Source organism: Opisthocomus hoazin, chromosome 7 (assembly GCF_030867145.1).
Source record: "Opisthocomus hoazin isolate bOpiHoa1 chromosome 7, bOpiHoa1.hap1, whole genome shotgun sequence".
Lineage (NCBI taxonomy): Eukaryota > Metazoa > Chordata > Aves > Opisthocomiformes > Opisthocomidae > Opisthocomus > Opisthocomus hoazin.
Window position 1 is genome coordinate 7,116,909 of NC_134420.1, and position 23,068 is coordinate 7,139,976.

General features: G+C 39.0%; 2 protein-coding genes across 6 annotated transcripts in view; one reads left to right on the forward strand and one right to left on the reverse strand.

Moving 5' to 3' along the window:
- Window positions 1-23,068, forward strand: part of ANO3 (anoctamin 3) — a 155,012-nt gene that overhangs the window by 114,039 nt on the left and 17,905 nt on the right. For all 5 annotated transcript variants that reach the window (XM_075426381.1, XM_075426384.1, XM_075426380.1 and 2 more), the window contains exons 14-17: window positions 4,667-4,727; window positions 20,337-20,419; window positions 21,364-21,504; window positions 21,857-22,021. In XM_075426381.1, the coding sequence (XP_075282496.1) occupies window positions 4,667-4,727; window positions 20,337-20,419; window positions 21,364-21,504; window positions 21,857-22,021 (450 nt within the window). The remainder of the gene's footprint in view (window positions 1-4,666; window positions 4,728-20,336; window positions 20,420-21,363; window positions 21,505-21,856; window positions 22,022-23,068) is intronic.
- MUC15 (mucin 15, cell surface associated) lies at window positions 7,375-10,226 on the reverse strand. The gene is made up of 3 exons (XM_075425677.1): window positions 9,533-10,226; window positions 8,401-8,556; window positions 7,375-7,535 (listed from the first exon to the last, which is right to left on the reverse strand). Exons 1-3 carry the CDS (start codon window positions 10,224-10,226, stop codon window positions 7,375-7,377), a joined length of 1,011 nt encoding a protein of 336 aa, XP_075281792.1.

Genomic DNA, 23,068 nt, shown 5'->3' on the forward strand with positions numbered 1-23,068 from the left:
TATTTTGCTACAAGAAGATATCCTTATAACTTAGTCACAAGTACTTCTGTATCCTTGTAGGGTTTTCACAGGAGCAATGTATTTTGATGTGTGGTGTGTTCATAATGCTGGAAAAGCAGCCTTGGCATTTTTCTTGGAATTCTTTAGCCCATAAGATAAATCTTGCTTAGAAGCCTGTATTTATAAAATGTGATTGTCTCTGGGCTATGGCATTACAACAGCACTGCAGCAGTGTGAAAGAGAAAATTAATTTTGTGTTACATTTTGAAATTTGATATAGATAGGACCAACATAAGACCAAAATTCCACATTTTAAATTTATCTTTGAAGGAAAATCTAAAAACATTTGACAGTTGAAAAAATTTTTTACAATTAGAATTGACAATATTAATTTTCTGTTTTATAATGCCAAAATAAAAATAATTTAAGTTCTTTTGTAACAACAGCAACAAAGACTACTTTATAGCAGAAAACAACTTCATGAGATTTTTGGGGAAATTTTTTTTATACTAATTTTTTTTTTTTTAAATGTGTACTGAAGACAAGAGCTTTGAAATAACATTATGCAAATTATACAGCTTATCCCAGAAATGCCTCATTTTGGAAGATGACAAGTACCTCTTCAGCAGTCCTCTGCAGTTTAACAGGAAATTAATACACTTGACACTGTGGCATTCCTTAACTTTAGGTCCTGTTGTTTTAACATCCCCAGTTAATAAAAAGCAGGTTTTGTGTCTTATTTATATTTACACTGACATCATGTGCTTAAATCATGCAGATTTCACATTTAATGTCACAATGTGAATAATTCATTGCAGCAGAAAAAAATGTGGTAGTCCATCCGTACTTCCACGTATTTTCAAACCAGTCCCCTTGAAACAAAATCAGGTGACAACCAGGGAAGACAAGCAGTAACCACTCGTGTTCCATCTTCGTAAGCACCCTTTCGTGATGTCTGCAAGTGTCATGGAAATTTGTGTAAGCTCCCACCTTTTCGTGCCAAGGCTTTTGCTCTGAAAAACTGATCGATCTTAGACTGGAACATGGAAAACAAACAAAAAATTGTCTCACTTCAGGATTTGTCTGTTCTGGATTTCCCCCAGGTCAGGGAGAGAATGAGTTCTCTTTGGGAAGGAATAGGATTACCGCCTGGCCACTTGAATGGTAAAGCATTAAAAAAGAAAAAGCTCAGTGAGGCTTTTTAGAACTCTGAGGCTATAACTGTCGAGGCTTCACTCACCATGTTGTCTTTAAATAAAAGTTCACTGCAGCTTCCCTCATTACCCTCTTGCTCGGAAACATCTGGTTGCCAGCAGGAGATGTGAGCTGGTTGCCACCGTGTTGCTCAAGTTGAGCAGCAGATACCCAAACACGTCAGCACTTCCACTGGGTCTGCACCCGAATCAGTGAATGAAAACAACCCGTAATGTTAGAAAACTACGGTCTGATTTCAAACCAAATGCTCCCTTGTACTTTCTGAAGCAGCGTTAGTAATATAAGTAGAAAGAATGCATCTGGAAATAAGGCATCAGATCTGCTCTCTGGGAAAAGAAAATGGCATTTCCTGCTTGCTTGCTTGTTCCTGAGTAGGACCTCATCAGGGTTTCCCTCTGGTTTTGTTTTTGTGGGAACATAACTTGTTTCCCTGTCTTCCTTGCACACAACCGAAGAGCTGATATGCAAGGGAAGCATTCCTGATGCATTCCGGGCACTGGCACCCTTATTCTGGAAGAAGTGTTTTAATCCTTATTCATTCAAACAGCTCATTGTATGCGGGTACATAAGCATGGAGTTAATAGGAAAAGTGAATTTTTTTAGGTCAAGTTTATCTCCCCAAACCTATTATGTCACGGGACCTGCTCATTTATTATATAAGGCCTTGTGCTCATATTTCATGTTATTAAAACTGTTGTCAGAGTTTCTGTCTTATCTGCCAAGTTTCCCTTTGGAGGAGCACTTCAGGCAGTACAAACTAATACCGGAAAAATCATATACTTCAAATGGGGTTTTTTTATGCCAAGTTTTTTGTAAAGCTGGAGACGAAATACAAAAGGTGCCTTTCTCCTTCTGGTTGCTGCTGTTTTCTTTCATCCCCTCCCTCTTTATTGCATTTCCATTTAAAAATGCCACACTGAAGTGAAGTTTATAATTTAAGGGAACGGAATGTAATACCCGAGTTGTGATCTGACTTGCCGAATACCTGGGCTGTGCTTCTCGTCCGCGTTAAGTGGACTCTTTGATCCGTGGGTGATTTGGCGTGGTGTGGTAGGGCTTTTGGGGCTGCTTCTGAGCCCGGCGCACCTTGCCCTTGGCCCTGGAGGGGGGGGCTGTTGATTCGGGGTGGATTTGAAGTGCCTGAAGCCTTGTGTGACGATGACAAGATCAGTCAGGTATGCTGACAGGCTAGCACGGAGTCCTGCAGTGTTCCACTGCTGCGTAGAGGCCTCTGGTCAACATGGAGTCGCCTTTAAGATAGTCAAATTTTAATTCTTATTGTGGTGCTGAATGGCTACAGCCCAGTCACTTTTTATACAGATAAAGCTAGACTGGGAGCCAGACACGTATGCTCTAACTTTAGCAATGCTAATTCCGCTGGGTTGGAGTTGTTTATTTGTTTGGTTCATTTTGTATTTCTTTGGAAAGATGCACTCTTCACTGAGCAGAATATCCAAAATCACATCCTTGCACGCATCTACGTTCAAAACTGAAAACCATCATCAGGTTTGTTGCACTGCTTTTGGTCACCTCTCACATTTTCAGTCTCATACATGTTATGTTTGTGTTTTGCTTTATGGAAGCAAAAGAAAAACAAAGCAAAAGACATATTTGTATGTACAATTGATCCCATTGTAGGATTTATACAGGGCACATATTGGATTTATTGATATCCAATGCCAATTAGTCAATTCCCATTTCAGAATCTTAAAAAAAAAAAGAAGAAATAAACTGACATACAGGTAAAATATATGTGTTTTTAATAAATTCTCACAATATTATAATAATTTTACTCTGTAAGAAATAAAACAGCAACACTGTTTCTATTAACTTTTTCTGCTTTCCTGAGTTAGTTTATTTGATTTGCGAGGCAGAAGCAACCATGTCAGCCTTCTCTAGAAGAAGGAAACTGTCAGCAGGAGGAGTTGCCCTTGCAGCAGGCAGCTCTCGCAGCAGCGGGTCAGGTAACCTGCCCCGGGCGGGCTGTCAGCCCCAGCATCCCGGCACACCTCGCGTGCAGAACATTCCTGCTGGCCAGAGGAGCTTCAAATGTGAGAGAAGGTCACAGTATGGCAAAACTGACTCTGGTTGCCTGTGCCCTTCTGTTGGCATAAGGGTTTCTTTTCATGAGAAAAGCTTAAAAATTGGTCCTTAGGTCATCAATGGGATCAACACCAACGAAAGTAAAGTCTTTTCAAGAATATTCTATTTCAAGACATTCTACTCTTGTTTCAAAGAGTGGGAAATCTCCTGAATTTTCTGGATGGTTTAAGACAGTACATATCAAAGCCATTTCTTTGCACTAGTTTTTCATATCTTTTTCCTCTCTCTTGAGACCCTCTTTCTAAAATATGCCTGTTGGTGACAAGTTGGTTTGCTCTATTATCCTATAAAAATTTGTGCCTTTTTTTCAGAATAAGAATTTAAAGCCTGTGCTTTGCTTACTAATACTCAGAAATGTTATAAACCACCTTTTATTAGAAAAAAATGTAGGCCTGTTATCCCTGGATAAATTACATTGCTATAAGTTGGCAACCTTAAACCTGTTCAGAGTACAATGATCTTAATTTTAGCTTCCTAAATACTGTTTCATATTATGGCTTGAATATAAGAAGTTCTGGATTTTTGTAATATAAATTGCGATGTTTTCATAATAAGTGAGACATCAAATTTACCCACACAAATGCTTAGAGTGATCCATAGGCAGGCAGATCTGATTGCTACTTATTTCCTGTCGGTAAGCCTTAGACTTTGCAGCAGAATATCTATTCTGCCAGAGAAATCTTACAACAAACAGTAAGATAAGGGATAAATCCAACAAAAAGGAGAGCATTCATGAGGTGAAATTGAGTGCACACCTTAGAACTAGGTTTTGGGGGAGTGTGGTATTTAGAATTCATTTAATATTTGCGGGAGTTTAGGGGCACTAGCCTTTTAAGAAGGGTAATATGTCAACAATTTGAGACGCTGAGATGTCTGGATAAAAAGGAATATACACTATTCTTACCTGCAAAGAAATTGCAAGATAGCTTGGGAGAAGAAGAGAATGGAAGCAAAAGAGACATTAACTAAGGAATATAAAGAGGAAAAAAGGCAATAAGACAGAAGTTATTTAAGCTTATAAAAACCTTTAAGTAGAAAATGTTGAGGTTACATTTGGCTCAGCGTATGAGTAGAACTCTGGAGGAATTTTTAGCTTGCCTGGCCGTGGACGGAGCAGCTCTTGGTGTCTGTGGAACAGACTGGAGGTGCATGAAGTGACAGTCTGGAGTTCAAGTTACACTGAAAGGCAGAACAGGACAAACCTTGGTAAAAGGAACATGCACGTAGGCCTTCTTATTCAAACGCTTAGCCTTTAGTTTTTGCCACCAGTTAGGTACCCTCGGATTCTTTGGGGCAAAAGATAATGTGACAACATGATTTGTTCCTGATGTATGTATTTTCTCTTCAGGTTACGCATCTGTTTGATAATGGAGGGACTGTCTTCTTTGCTATTTTCATGGCAATTTGGGGTAAGTACATTTTTATTTGTTTTGTGCTTTTAGTTCACCTGACCCTTTTATATGATTACTGGGTAAAGGGAGATTATAGCTCTCAATACAATTTAAAGAAGGATTATGATTTTGTCACACAATCTTTTTTTTCCTGTTTTCATCAACTTCAATTTCAATGCTAGTAATAGATGAAAATAATACCTTTTATCATTAATGTAATGACTGTCTTTAGTGTCTTAAATGTCTTTAAGCCTGAATTTTGTAGCATGCAGAGAGAAGTCTTTTTTAGAGGCAAACATAGGTTAATTTACTGATCTGGAGTCAATATAAAAATCACATCTTGTGGAGAATTCTTACAGAATAAATGAGAATGTTGTTGTGGGAGCTAGCTAGAGGGAAGTATAGGAAAGATCTGAAGTTGAGTGCTTACTGCAGTTTAACTGTTTATATTCAAATTCTTAGTCTGAACAGTCTTGCCCCTCTCAGAAGGTCGGTGTAATAGAGCCATACAAGATATATGTGATGGTTCAGCATGAAATGCTTGATGGAATTAGCTTTCCCTGTAGGTAATAGTATTTTGCTACTGGAAACTAGGGAAGACTGATAGTAGAACAAGAGATAATTACTTTTGCCAGTGTAAATGTTTGTGTATGTAAACCCTAAGAAAATAACACCGGTTCACATATATACATATGTCTGAATTCACGCCAGAGTTTTACAATTTTAAACAGAATCAAATGGAACACAACGGCTTTATTTATGTGATATGTATGAGTAAGTATTAATGATTCTAACTTAAAGTGAAGGATGAACAAATGTCACAAAGTTTGGAGGCTGGCCTCGTAAAAACAAAAAACGATATTCAAACAACAGCAAAATATCAAAGAGGTACATAGACAACATAAGCATGTGCACATACATACAAAAATCATAATAAGATTATTAAAAATTAACAATATAAATATAACTGAAGGGCACACTTTGATTGCTTGCCTCAGTGATATTTCTTCATTGGCTCCTAATCATGTTACAGCCTTGCAATTAGTAAGAATTAGTTTCACAGATTCCTAAAATAAACTGCACTTGACTATGTGGTTACCAATGTAGACAGTGCTCGTAGCTTCTTAGCTTCACTTCATCTCCATGTTCAAATTCTCCTTAGAGAGAGCTCTTTCCATTTCCAGTTGAGGCCAAGGGTCAAGTGTAAGGAGGAATTTTGCTTGTATGATGCTGCTTTATGATTATAAGAAAGATGGCATAATATGTGCTAAGGAAGATGAAAGCTGAATGTTACATTTTTCTTAATTTCAAGCAGCAGAGTGATACTCTCACCTAATGCAGGTGAATGTGTCTCAGATGTTCAGTCTGCTAGCCAACGTGCTAGATACAATGTTAGAAACCAGGTTCTGGTTTTGATGGGAAGTGTGCCCATTTCATGACTGACCCCTGTAGGAATGGCCACACTGCATGTATGCACTCAATTCTTTCCTCTTTGAAATACTTTGAAATAAGTACCTGTTTTACTCATCTGCAGTGTGACTGCCACTGTTTCTCTCTGTGTGTGCATGTAACTTGCCCACACATCAAATAAACCCTCATGGCAACATTGGCAGCGAGATAGTGAGATAACCCCATTGACATGATCCACAGCCTCCACACTAAATTAAGCATTTTAACAGTCATAGTAACAAGCACGTATCCCATGTGAGTAGTTATTTTCTCTGCATTCTGTTTATTCTGTGCCTTTACAGCTGTGTCTTTTTCAAGTTCTTTCTTGCTATTTAGACATGTCTGCTAATTGTAAACAGATAAACTATGCAATTATTTGCATTATACTGCCATAATTTTACTCTTTAACTGGACAAAAATAAGCCATGCTTTTTATAATATCTATATGCATGGCAGAGATAATTCCTTTCCTTTCATGTAAAGGTAAATATTTCTATCTAACTTGTACCAAAGCCTTTTACATAATTTCTACAGATCTAGTCTGCAATTCAAACAACAGATCAGTTTGACAGAGGAATAGAAGCTTGTCTTCTTTTTTTTCCTTCAATAGCAGTTTTAACTCTGTGTCATCATAGTCAAAGCTTAAATGTAGTCCATGTACCCAGTAGTTCCGCTCTCCCCAGCAAACTTCAACCTCTGAGTAATCTAAGTAAATCTAATACTTTTTGTCGTGTTCGCTGAGGAAGGTACTAAGGTAGAGTGGGGAAAATAATGCCCTGAGTCATTTATCAGATAGAAATTACATTTGGACAGAATAGTTTAATCTCAAGGTTGTTAAATTTGGGATTTTTTTTGTACTGATGCTAAAATATCATTACCGTCCTTGTCAAATTTTGCTCTGTTACAATATCTGCTTGCTTCATCATAGTTGAATAAGGCAGAATTTTACCTGTGTGCTATTTGTCTATATTATTTCTAAGAAAGTGAGTATAATATCCTTCCAGGAAAATCATAGACGGACATTTAGTTACAAAGCAGAAGAGTGATGTGCTATTACTGGGCCCTGCCTGGTGCGTTTCAGTGCATCTTCTGATTTTCACCTTGCTTTCCGAAACATTGTTTGCACAGTAATGGCTGTAAGATAACAGCTGCTGGGTCGTTTTGGAAAAACCGAAAGCGTGTAGATAACAGATGAGAACATAATCTGAAGCAAACATCATGGCAAAGGGTGGGACGGTGCCATGTCAGCCATAGGAATGCCATCGGATGGGCACCCTGCGTTGTCTTCCTCTGCCTTGGCTGCTGGGCTGGTTTTGTCATCTGACGCACATCCAAAGCTCGTATCGTATGGTCCAAGTGAGTTGTCCAAGTGGAGAACTGAAAGGATAATATGATTATTTTTTATAAGTTACTTGAAAGGTTCTTACGCCTGTACACTGGGTACCTCATGATTTAGTTCAGCAGTCCCTTGCGGCTAAATCCAATTAACCTCTTTCTTATGTGGGAGGGAGCAAGAGATGAAGGCCCTGATTCCCGATCTTCTGAAGATAACACATGTCCTCCCAGTAACGCCCGTCCAGCACTACGTGGGTGGTCAACTTTCAAAGCTCGTTCCTAATCTGAGGTTTTGGCAGCTTTCGGCTCTTGCGTTTAAGCCAGAAAGGCGTATTGCCAGAGTTCTATTTTGATTTGATTTTATATGAGAAAAAAGTGTGTTTAGCCTCTCAGTGTTTGTTTAAACATTTAAAAATAAAGTCCAGGAACATGATATAAATGTTTGGAGACTGTGTGATTACACTTTAATACAAGTTTATACATATTCATGGGAAGACAAAAGCAGTCTTCTTTTTAAATCTCTTAAAAATATTTTTACTCCGAAAACCAGATATAGCTTCATCCTTCATTCTGTAATTGAAGCTGGAGGAGTAAGGAGTCTAGCCTTTCTCAGTTAATCAAAGTTTGGGAGAGCTTTTGAGATACAGTTTTGAACTCACACGCAATTCTCTGAACAGGTTCACTGGTACTAGATACGATATTTACTGATGTTTCAGAGTTTAAAAAAGTAACTTGTAAGGAGGAGACATAGAGTTAAGGAGCATATTGGTTAAGCTAAAATATAAAAAGAACAAGGTATTGTCAGCTGAAAACTAGTTTGACCGGAGTCGATGGTATAATTCAAAAAGACCATGCTGTTTAAGCAGCAATGTGCAGAAATAAAAAATCTTCTAGTGCTACTCCTTACCTGGGTCATTCCTTGTATCATCAGAAAGCCGTCTGTGGGAAAATGACTCGGACCTTTGCTTACCACATATGAAATATCCAATCAGACCAATTAATATAGATGCCAAAATGGCTCCTACAATGACACCAACTATTACTCCTGCTTGGCTGGTTTCGTCTAGGAGAGAGAGAAAGAAAGAAAGGACAGTTGAGTGAGAATGATAAATCTGTAAGATCAGATGCTTCACTTTGGCTTTAGGGCAATCGAGGGCTTTGTGGAGTGAGACTTTTCACCAAGCATCTGAAACGCAGACAATGACAAAGCCAGCGTCTCTGCAGAAACTCTCTGCCTTTGTAGAAGAAATCAGGCATCTCCCTCCTTGGCTTTCAAGGGAATTTTCCTCAGGTTTCATGAAACTTTTCTTCAAGGTGTTCTGTTTTTCTTGGAACTGAACTTGCTCTCCCGCCCCCCCCCCCCCCCCTTCCTTTTCAGTCATGTTGTCTAACACTTGGGTAATTATTAGAACTATGATGGGAAACATGAAAGTCTGATGCTCCTTCAGTTCTTAGTACGAACTGTACTCTACTGGATATGATGGATAAGCCTTTCAGTCCTGTGTTAAAAGCTTGAAAGCTAATTAACGGCAAAAAATTACTGTGTCTTCTAATCTTTCCTTTTCTTTTCCTGAAGACCTGATTCAGAGCAGCAGGATAGAAAAGTGCCATGACAGTTTTCTGCTCCATTGTTTTCCCACGCATACTCAACTTGATAATTAAATGTACGATGAGTAATTCCTTTGGAGGTATTTAGAAGAAGTCATCTTTGGTCACAGAAGTTTCTGAACTTAAAAAAGTTGACATGTTACACATTTTAAAAGTTATTTCTACACATCTGCTTTGAAGGTCCATGGCAGTGTGAATGGGCAGCACCTGTTATTGGGTTCTCTAACTTTTGGGTGTGTTAAGTAAACAGAAAATAATTAATAAAATATAATTATATTATAAAAATTATATATGGGGGAGTTTCAGTTTTAGTCTGTACTAGGTCACCTGTTAATTCACATATCTTGTAGAACCTTCTGTTCAATGAGAGAAAGTTTTTACTTCAGCAGTACGATTTTATTAAACCGGCTGGCCTTTAGTCAGGTACTTACCTTCACTGGCATCTTTTGAATTAGGTGATGCAGTAGAAGGGTTACTGAAGTTGGGATTCAGCTCTGTTGTCTGCTGAATGGGGTTGAAGTTCGGAGTGGGACTGTCCTGCTTCTCTGTGGGTGATGTCGGAGCGATACTGGTGGGGAGCGACGCAGTGAGGTGGATTGAAGAGTTATCGCTGGGGAGTGTCGCAGCCAAAGGGGTACCATAAGTGACGGTGGAGTGATGTGGTATCGCTCCGGAAGCAGAAGTAGCTGCAGGACTTTTAGTCACTCCAGAGAAGTCACCCGTTGTTGTAAAGGTCGCTAAAGACACTGTGATTCTGTTGAAGTTTGTGGCAGAGTTATTTATTCCATCTGTTGTCAGCGTAGTGACGTTTGAAGATAAACCGGTACCGTCAGTGGATGTCAGGGCTGTGCTGTTTGGCCGACTGCTCACCCCTGGTCTTTTCGTTACGTTTCCTTTGGCATTGGCAGTTGTTGGTGCAGCATGATGGATGGTAGAAGGATTTATGGCAGTAGGCATAGTCAGAACAAGAGTCTCTGAAGTTGGTTGCACTGTAGACCGGTTGTTACCTGAAATTGAGCTATTTCCCTTATTTGTTTCGTTTACTTTTCTGCCCTCAGTATTGCTTTTGCTCCATTGCAGCCTTACAAGCAGAAAAATTAAAATCATTCCACAGGAGGGTTGCATGTTGTTGAACTCAAAGTTTGTTTTGTTATAAACAGAACCTGCAAGAAATTCACGGTTGTTTATTATTTTATTTTGCAAAACAAAGCTACTCGATTAAGACTCAAATAAGCTTGTAAAAAAATTAGTGTTATGCTATAGAAATCTCAGTAGTTTACCACATGTGGATGCTGAAAACTTTACATCCCTGACTGTTAATGACCTAAAGAATGCCCTAAAACAATACTGACGCTCAACAAAAGCTTTTTGCACAAGGAAAAATATTATGTAAACAGCCCTCAGAGAGGAATGATTCAAAACCACTTTGCTATAGAATGAGGTAAAGATACATATTTGGATGGTATGCTCGAGGCAATGTTTTCTGGGCATGCAGCAACTTCAAGAGCATGCTAATGTGTTATGCTCCATTGTGAAGAAATACGATAGTTACAATTAGCCCTGAAAGTCGATGGATAACGTTTTGTGACCCTGCACAGTGAGTGTCGTATGAGCGCTGCCAGCAGCAAACTGAAGACTAAATCAGTCCAGGGGTTATGGATAATGCTGAATTTGTGTGGGAACTTGTTTTCCTTTAGGAAACTGTATATTATGCATTAATTTTGCAAATGTTAGATTGAGAAGGAAGAGAAAAACTCATCTTAAAGTCGCATTATTGTAGCAGGTATTCTGTTCAGTATATCTATGGGATTTGGGGGGTGGGGAGGGAGTGTTATTTCTACGTATGAGGCAGGTTGAGATCATGCAGTTTTTAACTCCCACACATAACCTCTCATGTGACAGCACAATAAAATGTGTAATAAGTTACATCTTCAGCATTGTTAATTAATTAAGTAGGTGTCCATGTATGTGGGTACTTTACCATCTGAAGAAAGGAGATACACACCTGGAAAAAGTAACTATTTCTTTTATATTCAGCCTTCCTTCCAACCGTCTTACACTTGTCCCGGGGTAGCTTCTTTGTATGCAACACCATCAAAGCAATGGAAAGTGCACATACAGTAACAGATAGCAGTCAGCTATGGGTAATGTTATATCAATGGGTAGATGATAATTAAATATCATGTCATGGTATCTCGTTTTGGCTTTATTCTTACTACTTTTGTGGGTAGAAGGTGGTACCATTACTTGAAACGCGTATGTATTTAGAAAATGCCATTTAATCTGCTTTTTAACATACATTCCATTTCCCCACACTGCTTACTTCCGAAGTTAAGGTCAGTTATGTGGTGGGAAGGACTTAGGCTTGGGAAACATTTGTTACAGAAAAAAATAGAAGAGAAAACTCCTGCTTGAGTGTCAGTCAAACTCAGGATAACCACTGTGACCCCAAACAAGCAAGCCAAAGAAGACCCCTTTGGAGTTCAGTTATCAGCTCCAATTATGTTTACAATTTGAAGGATAGGCCTTCAAATGAATATGTAATGCTGTGCAGTCTGAATGTTAGAGTTTGATTTGTTAGTTCTAATAACTGCAGGACAGTGAAGACAAAAACCTGTTGTATTTTACAAAGTTTTCAAATGCATGCTTTCATTTTAACACTGTTACTGTTTTAATTCAGCGGCATGGTCTTTCCTTCCTTGTATTAATAGTCACTTTAGTAAACAGTGAGTTTGGTCGTATCTCTCATTATCCCTTCGCTGCAACTAAACTACATAGGGAAATTACCCTCGGTTCATTTTAACTGTAATTTTAATTTGCAGAGCACGGTACAAAGGTGTCGATATCCTCACTGAACAAATTCTTTGTCCTTTTTTCTAATTGGCTGGCTGGTGTAGTCTGCTTCATGCGGAACCATAGAGAAGAAACCTCCTTACTTTGAAGGTTGTGTACTGCAGTTCTCCGGCTGTGATGTACTGCTTCCTGGAAATCCTTTTGCGTGTAATCATTAACGCCTCTTTTTCTAGTGCAACATCAGTGTTTTTCTAAGCCGTATGAACATTAAAGTTCTTCAGAGATACTCATTGCCTTTAGAGCTTAATATGCACATAGCACTGTCGCAGTAAAACAGCGGTGCTACAGATTAGTCAAACTTGCAGAAGAGCCCAAACCTTAAATTAGCTGGTCAAGCAGGTGTTTAAGGAAACTATGAACAGATTTATTAATGGAAAAAAAGGTCTTGCTTTTTGGCTCACTGGTATTCACATTAGTCAGTACCAGCTCGGTGGAAATCAGTGCTGTAGGTGTAGCCTGAAGTGAGTAGAAACATTGGTATGGGATTAGTCTGCAGTTGAGTTACATAGATTAGCTCTACCTTCTTTTAGCATGAAAAATGTGGTTTTTGCCAGGGTCACCACCATGTTTCTTCAGTGGATTTTGCATTTTGCATTTGTTTCTGTGCTGCTAGAGTCAAATTTCATCAGAGACCTATGACATCTGGGTAGAAAAAAAAAAGCCAACTCCAAAAAGGGGAAGGCTAACATTTCTCCTTCAGTGTATGGCTTTATGAAGAGATGTATTGGCTCTTATTCGAGGAATTCACCAAGATATGAATGCAATTTCCCATAAAAATGGCCCTCCAGTGTGAACCTGAGTATGCACTGTTTGTGTCTGTTCTGGAAAACGTGTAGCCCAGTTGCAAGAGGTCTGTAGAGGTGCTGAGGACTTGATACCTGCTCTTCACACATTTCTGGAGGGGTTTACCCTGGACTTGCCACAATCTCTTCCCTTTGACAGAGCACCCTTTAAGAGCTGGCCTATGCTAGGCTACTCCTGGAGCACATCGCTTAGCTTACTGACAGTAGTGCCCAGTGGCACACTCTTGATGTGGATTAAAATGCTAATGTAGGCACAGCCGTGTTGAGGAGCCTGTGGTTCTATGTCACACAGACTTCTCTATTTTAATTTAATTACATTTAAAAAAAGCTACAAAAATTCTTGTCATTCTGCTATTAATAAAGGTTGAAGTTGCTTTAGAGCGGAAAGTATTCAATATGAAGCTACTATACGTACACGTACATCTGCACACCTACACTCCAGGTGAAGCCCTGGTCCCACTCAGATCAACCTCCCCTGGGTCTGTGGACTTCACCGTGAAGGTTGCATTTGATACTGCATCTGGCTTTATGTTTTCCTTAAACTGCTCAGATTTGTGCTGAATATTTCTGCAAGGCAGAACAAAATGTCCTAATAAATTCCTATATGGTAGTTTTCATATAGATGTATATCCAGTGGTATATGAAGTATTTAAAAGTAGATTTTTGTCGTGATAAAGTAATTGCAACAGGCATTTCCTGACACAACCCCACACCTTCTATTGATACGTGTAATGTCTGCAAAACTTCTGCAACTGTCAAGAAAATAATCATTTCACCTTCTTCTTGTGGGTAGATAATACAGTCTTCAGGACTGTAGATTCAAAGGCCATTATTTTGCATGTCAGTGAATGGAACCTTGCACCATTTCCCTCCCTTACAGTAGTGATTGGAAAGTACTGTATCTAGTAAATGGTGACATGATAAGCAAATTATTAATGGCACTTCTTTGTTTTTGTGATCTGGAGTAACGTGTTCATGTCTGCAGAGCTTTCACACTTGCTTTTTAAGCCTCATAAAGCAGGTTATTTTACCTTAACATCAGTGATCTACAAATAGATAGAACAAGTATAAAGCAAGAGGCAGAGACTTTGTCTTCTAGAATTCGAGAAATAACAGTAAATGATGGTCCCAGAAACGTCTTGGATTTTTGCTCCTGTGGCTCTTTGCTCTAAAATTCGAATTGCTCTCCAAGGATGAGATGCTTCTAAATTTAATGAGCAATGAATATTAATTGTTCAAGCTTAAATTTCTTCTAATTTTTTGTGCTGAGAAAGTAATTTATAAGTTTGTAGTGCATTATACAGAGGAATATATATGCAAATTATATTCTATAATTAATTTATTTTTTCCTATCTGTTACTAGCTAGCAACCTGACAAGTACAAGTGCACTGTCCCAGCTTCCTAAGTGTGTATTCGCTGTTCATTTTCAGTCTAACTGAACTCAGCAGAAGCAAGAACAATGTAGCGATACCTTTCCTTGCAGAAATTTGGTATGAAGTAGCATACAGAGAATACTTCCCTTCACCACCCCCCCAGCATTTAAAACGGGCTCGGAACTGACTCTGAGAGAGATTCTCTACTTGCTTGATAAGGAGCATAAATACCCACTAAAGAAAAGTATGAATTTGATTGAGATGCTGTCATTGTTTATGGTTGCTGCTTCTCTGTTTTAACGTTTGAATCACAAATGGGGTTTTTCTCAATTATTTTCTCAGAAATAGACTCTTGAGTTTGGCTACAACAGCACTGATTGGCTTCCTGAGCACTATAGAAAAGATTATTGATCAGATCCATTAATAAGCATAAAAAAACCCCTCAGACTTACCTTTGAGCTCTACAAAATACGCAAGAACCTGTTGAAACAGAGCTCTGGCCTGGAGTGCAATTAGTCTGGTGGGGAGAGGGGAGCGCAGGTCCGATAAAGGCGGCGGGGTGACCGCGGCTGGGAACGCGCCGTCCAGGCGAGGTGAGGTGGGGCCTCGCCTGCTGTCCTGACCGAGCCCTGTCATTACAGAGTCCACACAAACTGCAATATTTAAGGTGAAGTGGGTGGGCAGTGCTTATTGCCTAATCCTTTGAAAGCCTTTGAACTGGTATTTCAGAAGGGTGACTGTTTTCTGTAAACTATAGAAGCTATTGTTCCGTGTGCTGTGCAACTATTAATTTCACTAAAGATAGCGTCTTATTATCGCAGAGTTTCCTACGGTACGCTGTGTGAGACGAAAACGGGGAGAGGTGTGCCTTCTGCAGAAGAAAGCAGCAAAATGAGCTCTGTTACAAAAAACATGCTGCTAGAAGTGGGTCTGATTCTATCTCCAAATATGTTCACAGTTGCAGTAATTTAAGATAACAATCTAAATCCAAAAATTGTGAATTTATGAGATGTCATTAATTTTTACTTAGGAATACATAATCAGATAGAGACCTGAATGTTACAACTCTTACTCCTCACTTTAGGTTTTATACAAACAATGCTGGATTAAAGTAAGAATGAGGAAATCGGGTATAACTTTTAATATGCTGATCTAGTCAGCCCATGAGTTTTTTTACTCTTTCATTCTTTATGTATATTTATTCTAGGCTGGTATGTGGTGAACAGCGACTCGGAAATGTTTCAGTGTTGTGTGACTGTTGGGGTGGAATGCCATGATGTTATCTGTTTCCACTTCAGATTTCTAAGGAATGAAGTGCAAATACTGTTTCATAACTTATGCTTGAGAGAAGTGTTGAGGATATGGCGTATACAGGAGGAGTTTATATGGGAGCAGCTAGTGGTGTTTTCTTGAAAATACTGCGGTGGACAAGTAGAGGATTTGCTGTGAAATGGATCGAGTTCTACCCTTTCTAATAGCCCTGTTGGGGAAGTAAATGATTTGTGAGACATGAGGTGGGGTGGTCCGTGAGAGGAGGGAGGACAGAGTCTGATACTGTGGGTTAGGTTTTCTTTGGAATCTAGCACTCTCTGCAGTGTGTATCCACAAGCTTTCAGCTCCTATTTACTGCTGTGTCTGGGTGGACATGCATCGGACAGATTGACCGCAAGATCTGAAAACAAGCACCACAAATTCATGTCCAAATTTGGATCTTAAGCAGCACTAACCAAAGGACAAGTGATATACTAGTGTCAGCAGTATACTGCACACCAGCATGCACATATTGTGGTGCTGAGAAGCCTTTCTGATGCTTTTTCTTTTAAAGAAAAGTTATTTACATAGATACATAATATTTGAAAATAGCAAGACTTCAAATGTACAGGCTGCAATTTTGTTAGAGTGTGTCTGTTACCGTGGTGTGAAAGTCCCATCCCTCTAGTGCTGCCCTTGGCTTCAGCATGGGGCTTGGGAAGGTGCGCTGAGTCTCTCTCTTATGTATTAGCAGTTTCATTCCTCTGTTAGGAAAAGTAAAAACTGTTTACCCGAGTGACTTAACGCCTAGCGGAAGGTGCTCTGTTTGTGACTCGGTTCTCGGCTGAGTGCCGTACACCTGCGGTGGGGTGCCAGGATGCTGGCACCGAGCGCTGACTCGCTGTTCCTGGAAGGCGAAGCCTCCAGCAGCGAGCCCGAGTGCAGACTGGTTCGGAGCTGTGGCCGTATGGAAGCAAGGGGGTTCGGAGGACTCCAGAAGTGGGAGATGAGCCTAAGCTGTCCTTCAGCTATAGCCTGTATTTGTCAAGCGGCAGGTACGTTTCTGACGCGTGTCTCAGTAGTAGGTGTGGTGCCAGCTCTGTAGGGCTGTCCTTACTGCATACCTGTGCTGTAAAGGGGTCTGATGGAGTAACACTGGAGAAGTAATTGAGCAGAGTATTCAGAAGGGGCCTGGCTGGCCAAGGCCAAACTCTGCAGAGAGACAGTGGAGACAGTCCCCTTGCTCCTTGTTGAAAATCCTCTTTGCAATCAATTTTTAGGGAAATAAACACACCATTCATTTTGACACAGCGACTGTTATAAAACATTTGGAAGAGATGTGCTCACAAAATAGTCTTGTCTTCTCTGGGTGAATCACAGAATGCTTTGGGTTGGAAGGGACCTTTAGAGGTCATCTAGCCCAACCCCCCTGCAATGAGCAGGAACATCTCCAACTCGATCAGGTTGCTCAGAGCCCCATCCAGCCTGGCCTGGAATGCTTCCAGGGATGGGGCCTCCACTGCCTCTCTGGGCAACCTGTGCCAGTGTTTCACTACCCTCATTGTAAAAAATTTCTACCTTGTATATAGTCTAAATCTACCTCCCTTAGTTTAAAGCCATTTACTCTTTGTCCTGTCACAACAGGCCTTGCTAAAAAGATTGTCCCCATCTTTCCCATAAGCCCCCTTTAAGTACTGGAGGGCCGCAAGGGGGTCTTCCTGCAGCCTTCTCTTCCCCAGGCTGAACAGCCTCAACTCTCTCAGCCTGTCCTCATAGGAAGGGTGTTCCAGCCCTCAGATCATTTTTGTCACCCTAATCTTGGTTTTGTTTGGCTTGCTTGCGTGTTTAACAGTGGCCGTTCATCATTTCTTCTTCTTGACAATGTCAAACATTCGTTACACTTAAGACTGTGTCAACACACAACCAATATTTCCTGTCTTTCTTAACCATCGAACATCACCCTACTTGTCTTTGGAAGGATTAAGAACTATATAAAGGACATGTCTAGAGATTTTAGTCCTTCATCAGTGCAAGTACTGGCAAGTGGGAGGGCAGTAAACGTAAGGTGACTTACATAAGAATTGACAGAAACTTTTGGAAGTGTACAGTGGACAGAATTGCAAACTTTATTGCAGAGTACTGACTAACAAATCCCTAAATGAGTGGGTCTGTACCAAAATGCTGTAAAAAAAATAAAAAAAAAGGAAGTACACCATGTATTATGGGATTTAGCATTCAGAAAGGCAAACCGAGCTATAAAATGGGAAGCAATGTCCCCTGGAAAATGCAGGGGAGGCATCAGAGATGGTTTTCTGTAGGAAACTAAAGGCTTGTGTGTGACCCTCTATGCTGTAAATTATCCAGAACTCTTAAGCAGCAGGACTAGGCAGAAATAAACTCTGCTAGGTCAAAGCAGCGTTAGAACATGAATGTTCTTGTCTTGACGTTTAAATGGTCGGATTAGTCATCTATTGTATGTCTTGTTTTTCCACAGAAGTAATTGATAAAAGTCAAGGCTTAGCGTTTTCAGCGCTGGGAGATCAGAGTACAAGATGAGTCAGTAAGAAGTGCCTAGCAACTAGGACTGGAGGGGCTTGATTGCATGGGGAGCAATCAGCGATGGGTGGCGTTAGCAGTGTGATAGAGTAAAATAAAGGCAAGCCAGGAAGGATCCAGGCTTTCTGTAGAACATTCTGGTGATTTGTAGCTGTCATTTAGCCTAGAAGTTTACAGCATAAGAGAAGTTTTGTGAATTTCTTTTTTCCAACATGCTTTTTAGTATATATACTTACGGCTTTTGACACTGTTTTCTCAGTAGTCTTGTAGCACAGCAAAATTACCATAAATTCTGTTCTACTGTGTGAGAGAGTATTGCAGCAGTTTTTAAGATCTCGGGTGAGTCTGGAAAAGGTGCTTTAGTTGGCAGATACAGTTAGCGATTGGGCCTCACCTCTTCATCTAGGTGGACGATTTTCTTGATCATTGCATTATCAAATGCTTCGTGTACAGAAGTAACATGAAAGACATCATTTATTATTATTCATATAATACCAGAGCCTATTATTCATGCTTTACCACAGCCTGAAAACTCTAACTTAGAGACAGTTCTTGACTTAAAGAAGAAGCAGGTTATCCCAAATCTTAGGGGACAGACAGAATAAAATAAATAGCATTATAAGATTGGTGTATATTCAACTGAGGACACCATTTATCCACAGTCTAGTATTACTTCTAGACCACAACAGTCTCATTTTATTTCCAAAACTTCAAAGGACATTTACACAAGCTCAGATACTTTCCAGTCAAAAAACATTGCATGTACTTTATTCTTCATTAATGGCACTGGGGAAAAAGCCACTAATTCAATTGCTTGGTTTCAGTTTCTCTGACTCAGGCATTTTTAGTCAGTGGGATTTAAAATTGATTATTTTATTGCTGGTAACTGGGCCACTTCCTTACTTTCTGTTACCCTTGATTGTAACTAAGGGAATTATTTCATTTTTGCCATTACAGACATACCACCTTTGGCACAGGGCTAATGGATATCTTGGGTGTGCTTCCTAGAGCAGCCCGACGCACAGAGGAACGCCCAACACAGTGTTCTGCAGAATGTGTTGTATTTCTCCTACCTATTTCATCACATAAGAAAAGTCTTGTTTGTTTTGTGTATAGCACAGGCTCCTGAGTTCTTGCAGAGTGTATGTGGAAAGGGATTTCTCTTGCAAGGTGGTGTCTTCTGCAACATTTCTGAGTCTTGTGCTGCACTGGTTATGTAGCACTTCCAAAGACGGTGAGAAAAGGTGGTTTCACCCTCAGATTACTCAAGTGCAAACCCCACTGCTGCTTAAATAGGAGAGCTGTGTGCTGTTCTGGTTAGGAGCATCCGAAACTGTGAAAAGTGAAATCTGTGGTGAAGACAAGATCAATGTTTGGAAGAATGAAAGACCGTACTACCTAGAAATAGTTTTCAGGGACAAGTTTCCTTCATTCACCCATCCATTATTTATGTGTAGTGGTATGGTGAACTTCTGCTAACCTCTAGTCATTGTGCTTTAATATAGTATATGGATAAATCATATATATAAAATGATGGTAGCTATATATAATGTATGTATAAACCCAGTAAGATGTTAAACATAATACAGAAATATAGAAAAAGCTGGGAATGCGAGACCATCCTATTCAGTTTGAGTTAGAAATCCTCATTCTGAGCAGCTGGCTTGTCGGCAGGAAGTGAATTTTCTAACTCCCTATTTGAAATCGCTGTTTTCTGGGGAACAGTTGGGCAATCCCACGTTTTGTCAGGAATCCCACCAAAACAAGGCTTCTTCCCCGCAGTGGCAAACTACAGTATTTGGGAAACTTGGAGTTACTTATTGATTGTAATTATTTTTATAGAACCTACCAAAAACACTAAGTACATGGAGGATCTGATTTTGATCTCACACATAGATCAGAAATAATTGTTTAAAGAAATATTTTAGTACTGAAGCTACTCCAGTATAGAGCTGGTATAGCTGGTAAGGAAGTAAGGTTGTCTTGATTCAAACTGAATAAAATGAGATAGTAATTTAGCTCTTTATTAATAGATACCATTGTGAATCCATATCCTTGTTTCTTCAAGGAAAGATTTTAAATCATATATGTTTTGAATGAGATTAAAAGCAAAACAATGATCTAAAAGGGATGGCAGTGTCTCATATTGACAGGTACCTATCTCTCTATAGATACAGCAGACAACAAAAAAATGATTCTTAGATAAACATTGTAAAATAGTGTTCTAATTTTAACAGTGATTATCCTGAAGTTACTTAAAGTTTTCAGATTCTTTGGGGAAAACAGCCAGAAAGTGACTAATTACAGTACCCTGTTACATATTGCTGATTTTCTTGAGATCTGCATGCCTTTTTTTCTTTCTTTTCCATAATTAAAATGCAGTTGATGATTTCCACAGCTACAGTCTTTCTAGAGTTTTGGAAAAGACGGAGAGCTGTATTAACCTACGACTGGGACCTCATAGACTGGGAAGATGAAGAGGTAAGGCTAAAAGAAGTAAAGCTATAAATCTTGCCATCTGCATGATTTAACTGTAAATACCAATACAGACTGCATGCCAGTAGACTGAATTTGTCGTTCCGATGATATTTGTATTTATAACACTAATTGCAGAATAAACAAGTATACCTGAGACTATACAAGGACGCTTTGCCTTCTGCAATTATCATTATAATTCCAAATATAATTCTACATTTATTAAAAGTATCCTTTGAAAAATTGAGTGGAAATATTGCCTATGCAGAGGACAGGAGCCACTACTGATGTCAGCACACGTGCCTTTTGTTTCTATGGTGTCTTGCACTGGAAATTCCTAATCCTGCCTGAGAATGGGACCAAGACAAGTGAAGGGACAGAAGCTAGATTTTATATCCTTCTAAGAGGTGTAACTTATTCTTTAACACTCTGCTAGCAGCATTGACAATAATCAAATGATTTTATTACTTCATAAATCACTAGTGAACATAGCTGTAATTTAACTATATTGGTGATTAAGCTGCAGTCTAAGTCAGTAGAGATTTTACCATTACTTGTTTTATAGCTTTTCATAGATGCGTAGACACAAGCTGGTGGCTTTTAATAAATGGTTTCATATCACAAAAAGCACAATCATAACTGGCATTGATTTATAGTTCCCTTATCAATTTCTGCAGAGAAACTAGTGTTGAAGTCAGTGTTATGACCCATGATCCTTTCAATACCCTCACATGGTAGGGAAGGCTCTTGCGGTTTCTGTTCTTTATTGGTCTCTGGCACTGTTTCCAAAGATTTTCAAAGAGCAAATTATTTGGATATTTGAGTTGGAGCATTATAAAACAGAATTTGTGTCAATATAAATTTCCTACTTTATAGCACATATATATATGATTTTTGATACTTCAGTGAAATTAGTAGTACAACAAATGGAGTCTACTCTGTCATTCCAGGAAGAGCTGCGCCCTCAGTTTGAAGCTAAATATTCCCAAGTGGAAAGAGTAAATCCCATCACGGGAAAACCTGAACCTTTTCAGCCTTTTCCTGATAAGCTCAGTCGACTGATGGTGTCTGTCTCGGGAATATTTTTCATGGTAATGCTTAAAAATATTGGAATTATTGTAGCCTTTAATCTTACTCTGGTGTAAATAGTAAGGCAAGTCATGAGTGTGTTGATTAAGATTAGTGGATTTGCGTAATATAGGCAAAACTGTCTCAGTCTTACTGCTTTTTTATGGATCTCTTTTAAAAAATTCAATGTAGTTAAATTGTAAAAGAACAATAATGTTTTAATTCAGCAATCTAGCATTTTGGTTCTCTCAAAGTCAGCTCACCAGAACAAAAGGCAATCTTTAAAACACTTGTTAATTTATTAGTTCAGTGGAAATTATTTCAGTTATGGTTTATTTTGTTCTAATATCTCTATTCATAAACACTTACCTATAGATTTCACTGGTCCTCACCGCAGTGTTTGCAGTTGTGGTGTATCGCCTGGTGGCCATGGAGCAGTTTGCTTCTTTCAAGTGGTATTTCATCAAGAAGTATTGGCAGTTTGCAACATCTGGCACTGGAGTTTGTATCAATTTCATGATCATCATGTCACTCAATGTTGTAAGTCCTTTAAAAGGAGGGATTAATTTTTAAAAGTAATTTTTACGAAGTTACTGAGTTTACTGTGTATCAGATATATACACGTCCTTGTTTATCGTATAGCAGTGCCTGAAGCTAGTATTTCAGGGGTTCTTTCCTCTTCTAGTACTATGTTTGTCAGTGTTTTTCACGACTGGCTACTTAATTTGTCACTACACATCTTTGCTTAGGTCACCAAGTCACAGTGGTACAGACTACTGCTTTCTACATTTGCACTTTTGATTTCTACGTTACCTTTTACAATACATCTCTTCTCTAAATGGGACTACATTGTTTTCCTGGCCGAGAATTTTCTCTCTGTTTTTTTGATTGATAACTTTGAATTCTTCCATTTCTTATTTAAAATGCGTCTGTGATATCAGTGTTGCACAGTTCTGTAATCACTGTGATACATGGTTTCAGTTTAAGCTTTTCCTGTCATGTAACAGCACAGATTTAATCATTTGCTGTGGTAGCACAGTGTACGTTGATATAAACTCTATTCCTTCAACTGCAATATCATTCTTCTATTTCCATGCAGGCACAAACAGGTAAAAAGGAATACTAACAGGGCAAACAATGGCATTTAATCCTGTTAAGGAGATTGTGCCTTCACTCCAATAAGAAGTCATTGTTCAAAACACACTGTCAAGTATTTATTTCTGTTATTATGTATAATAATTCTAAGTCATAAAAAGTACATTCAAGTGAATAGTCACATCAAAAGTATTGAAAATAACTTGCTATTAATACTAGACACTCAAGGAAATACTTTTTCAGAATAGGTAACTACCTTGGGCCAAATTTCATTTAAAATGAAGACTGGAGATAATCAACAGATTGACAGATAAGGAGATTTTCAGTAGAAGGCGGATACCCTCACCAGTATGTACATTCATGCAAAGGAAAATTGTGTTGTCTAAAGGCTTTTGCCTACTTTTAGATCACATTCCTGAAGTTAGAGGATAAGCATCTAACTGCTTATGAAAAGAATCGTTGATGTCTGAGCACTTCTCTTCACCTGTTGGC

Coding starts and splice junctions, on each gene's coding strand:
- MUC15 (XM_075425677.1), bottom strand. CDS start 10,226: ATGCAACCCTCCTGTGGAATGATTTTAATTTTTCTGCTTGTAAGGCTG. Junction 8,557..9,532: donor TTCAAAAGATGCCAGTGAAG/GTAAGTACCTGA, acceptor TCTCTCTCCTAG/ACGAAACCAGCCAAGCAGGA. Junction 7,536..8,400: donor TGATACAAGGAATGACCCAG/GTAAGGAGTAGC, acceptor TTATCCTTTCAG/TTCTCCACTTGGACAACTCA.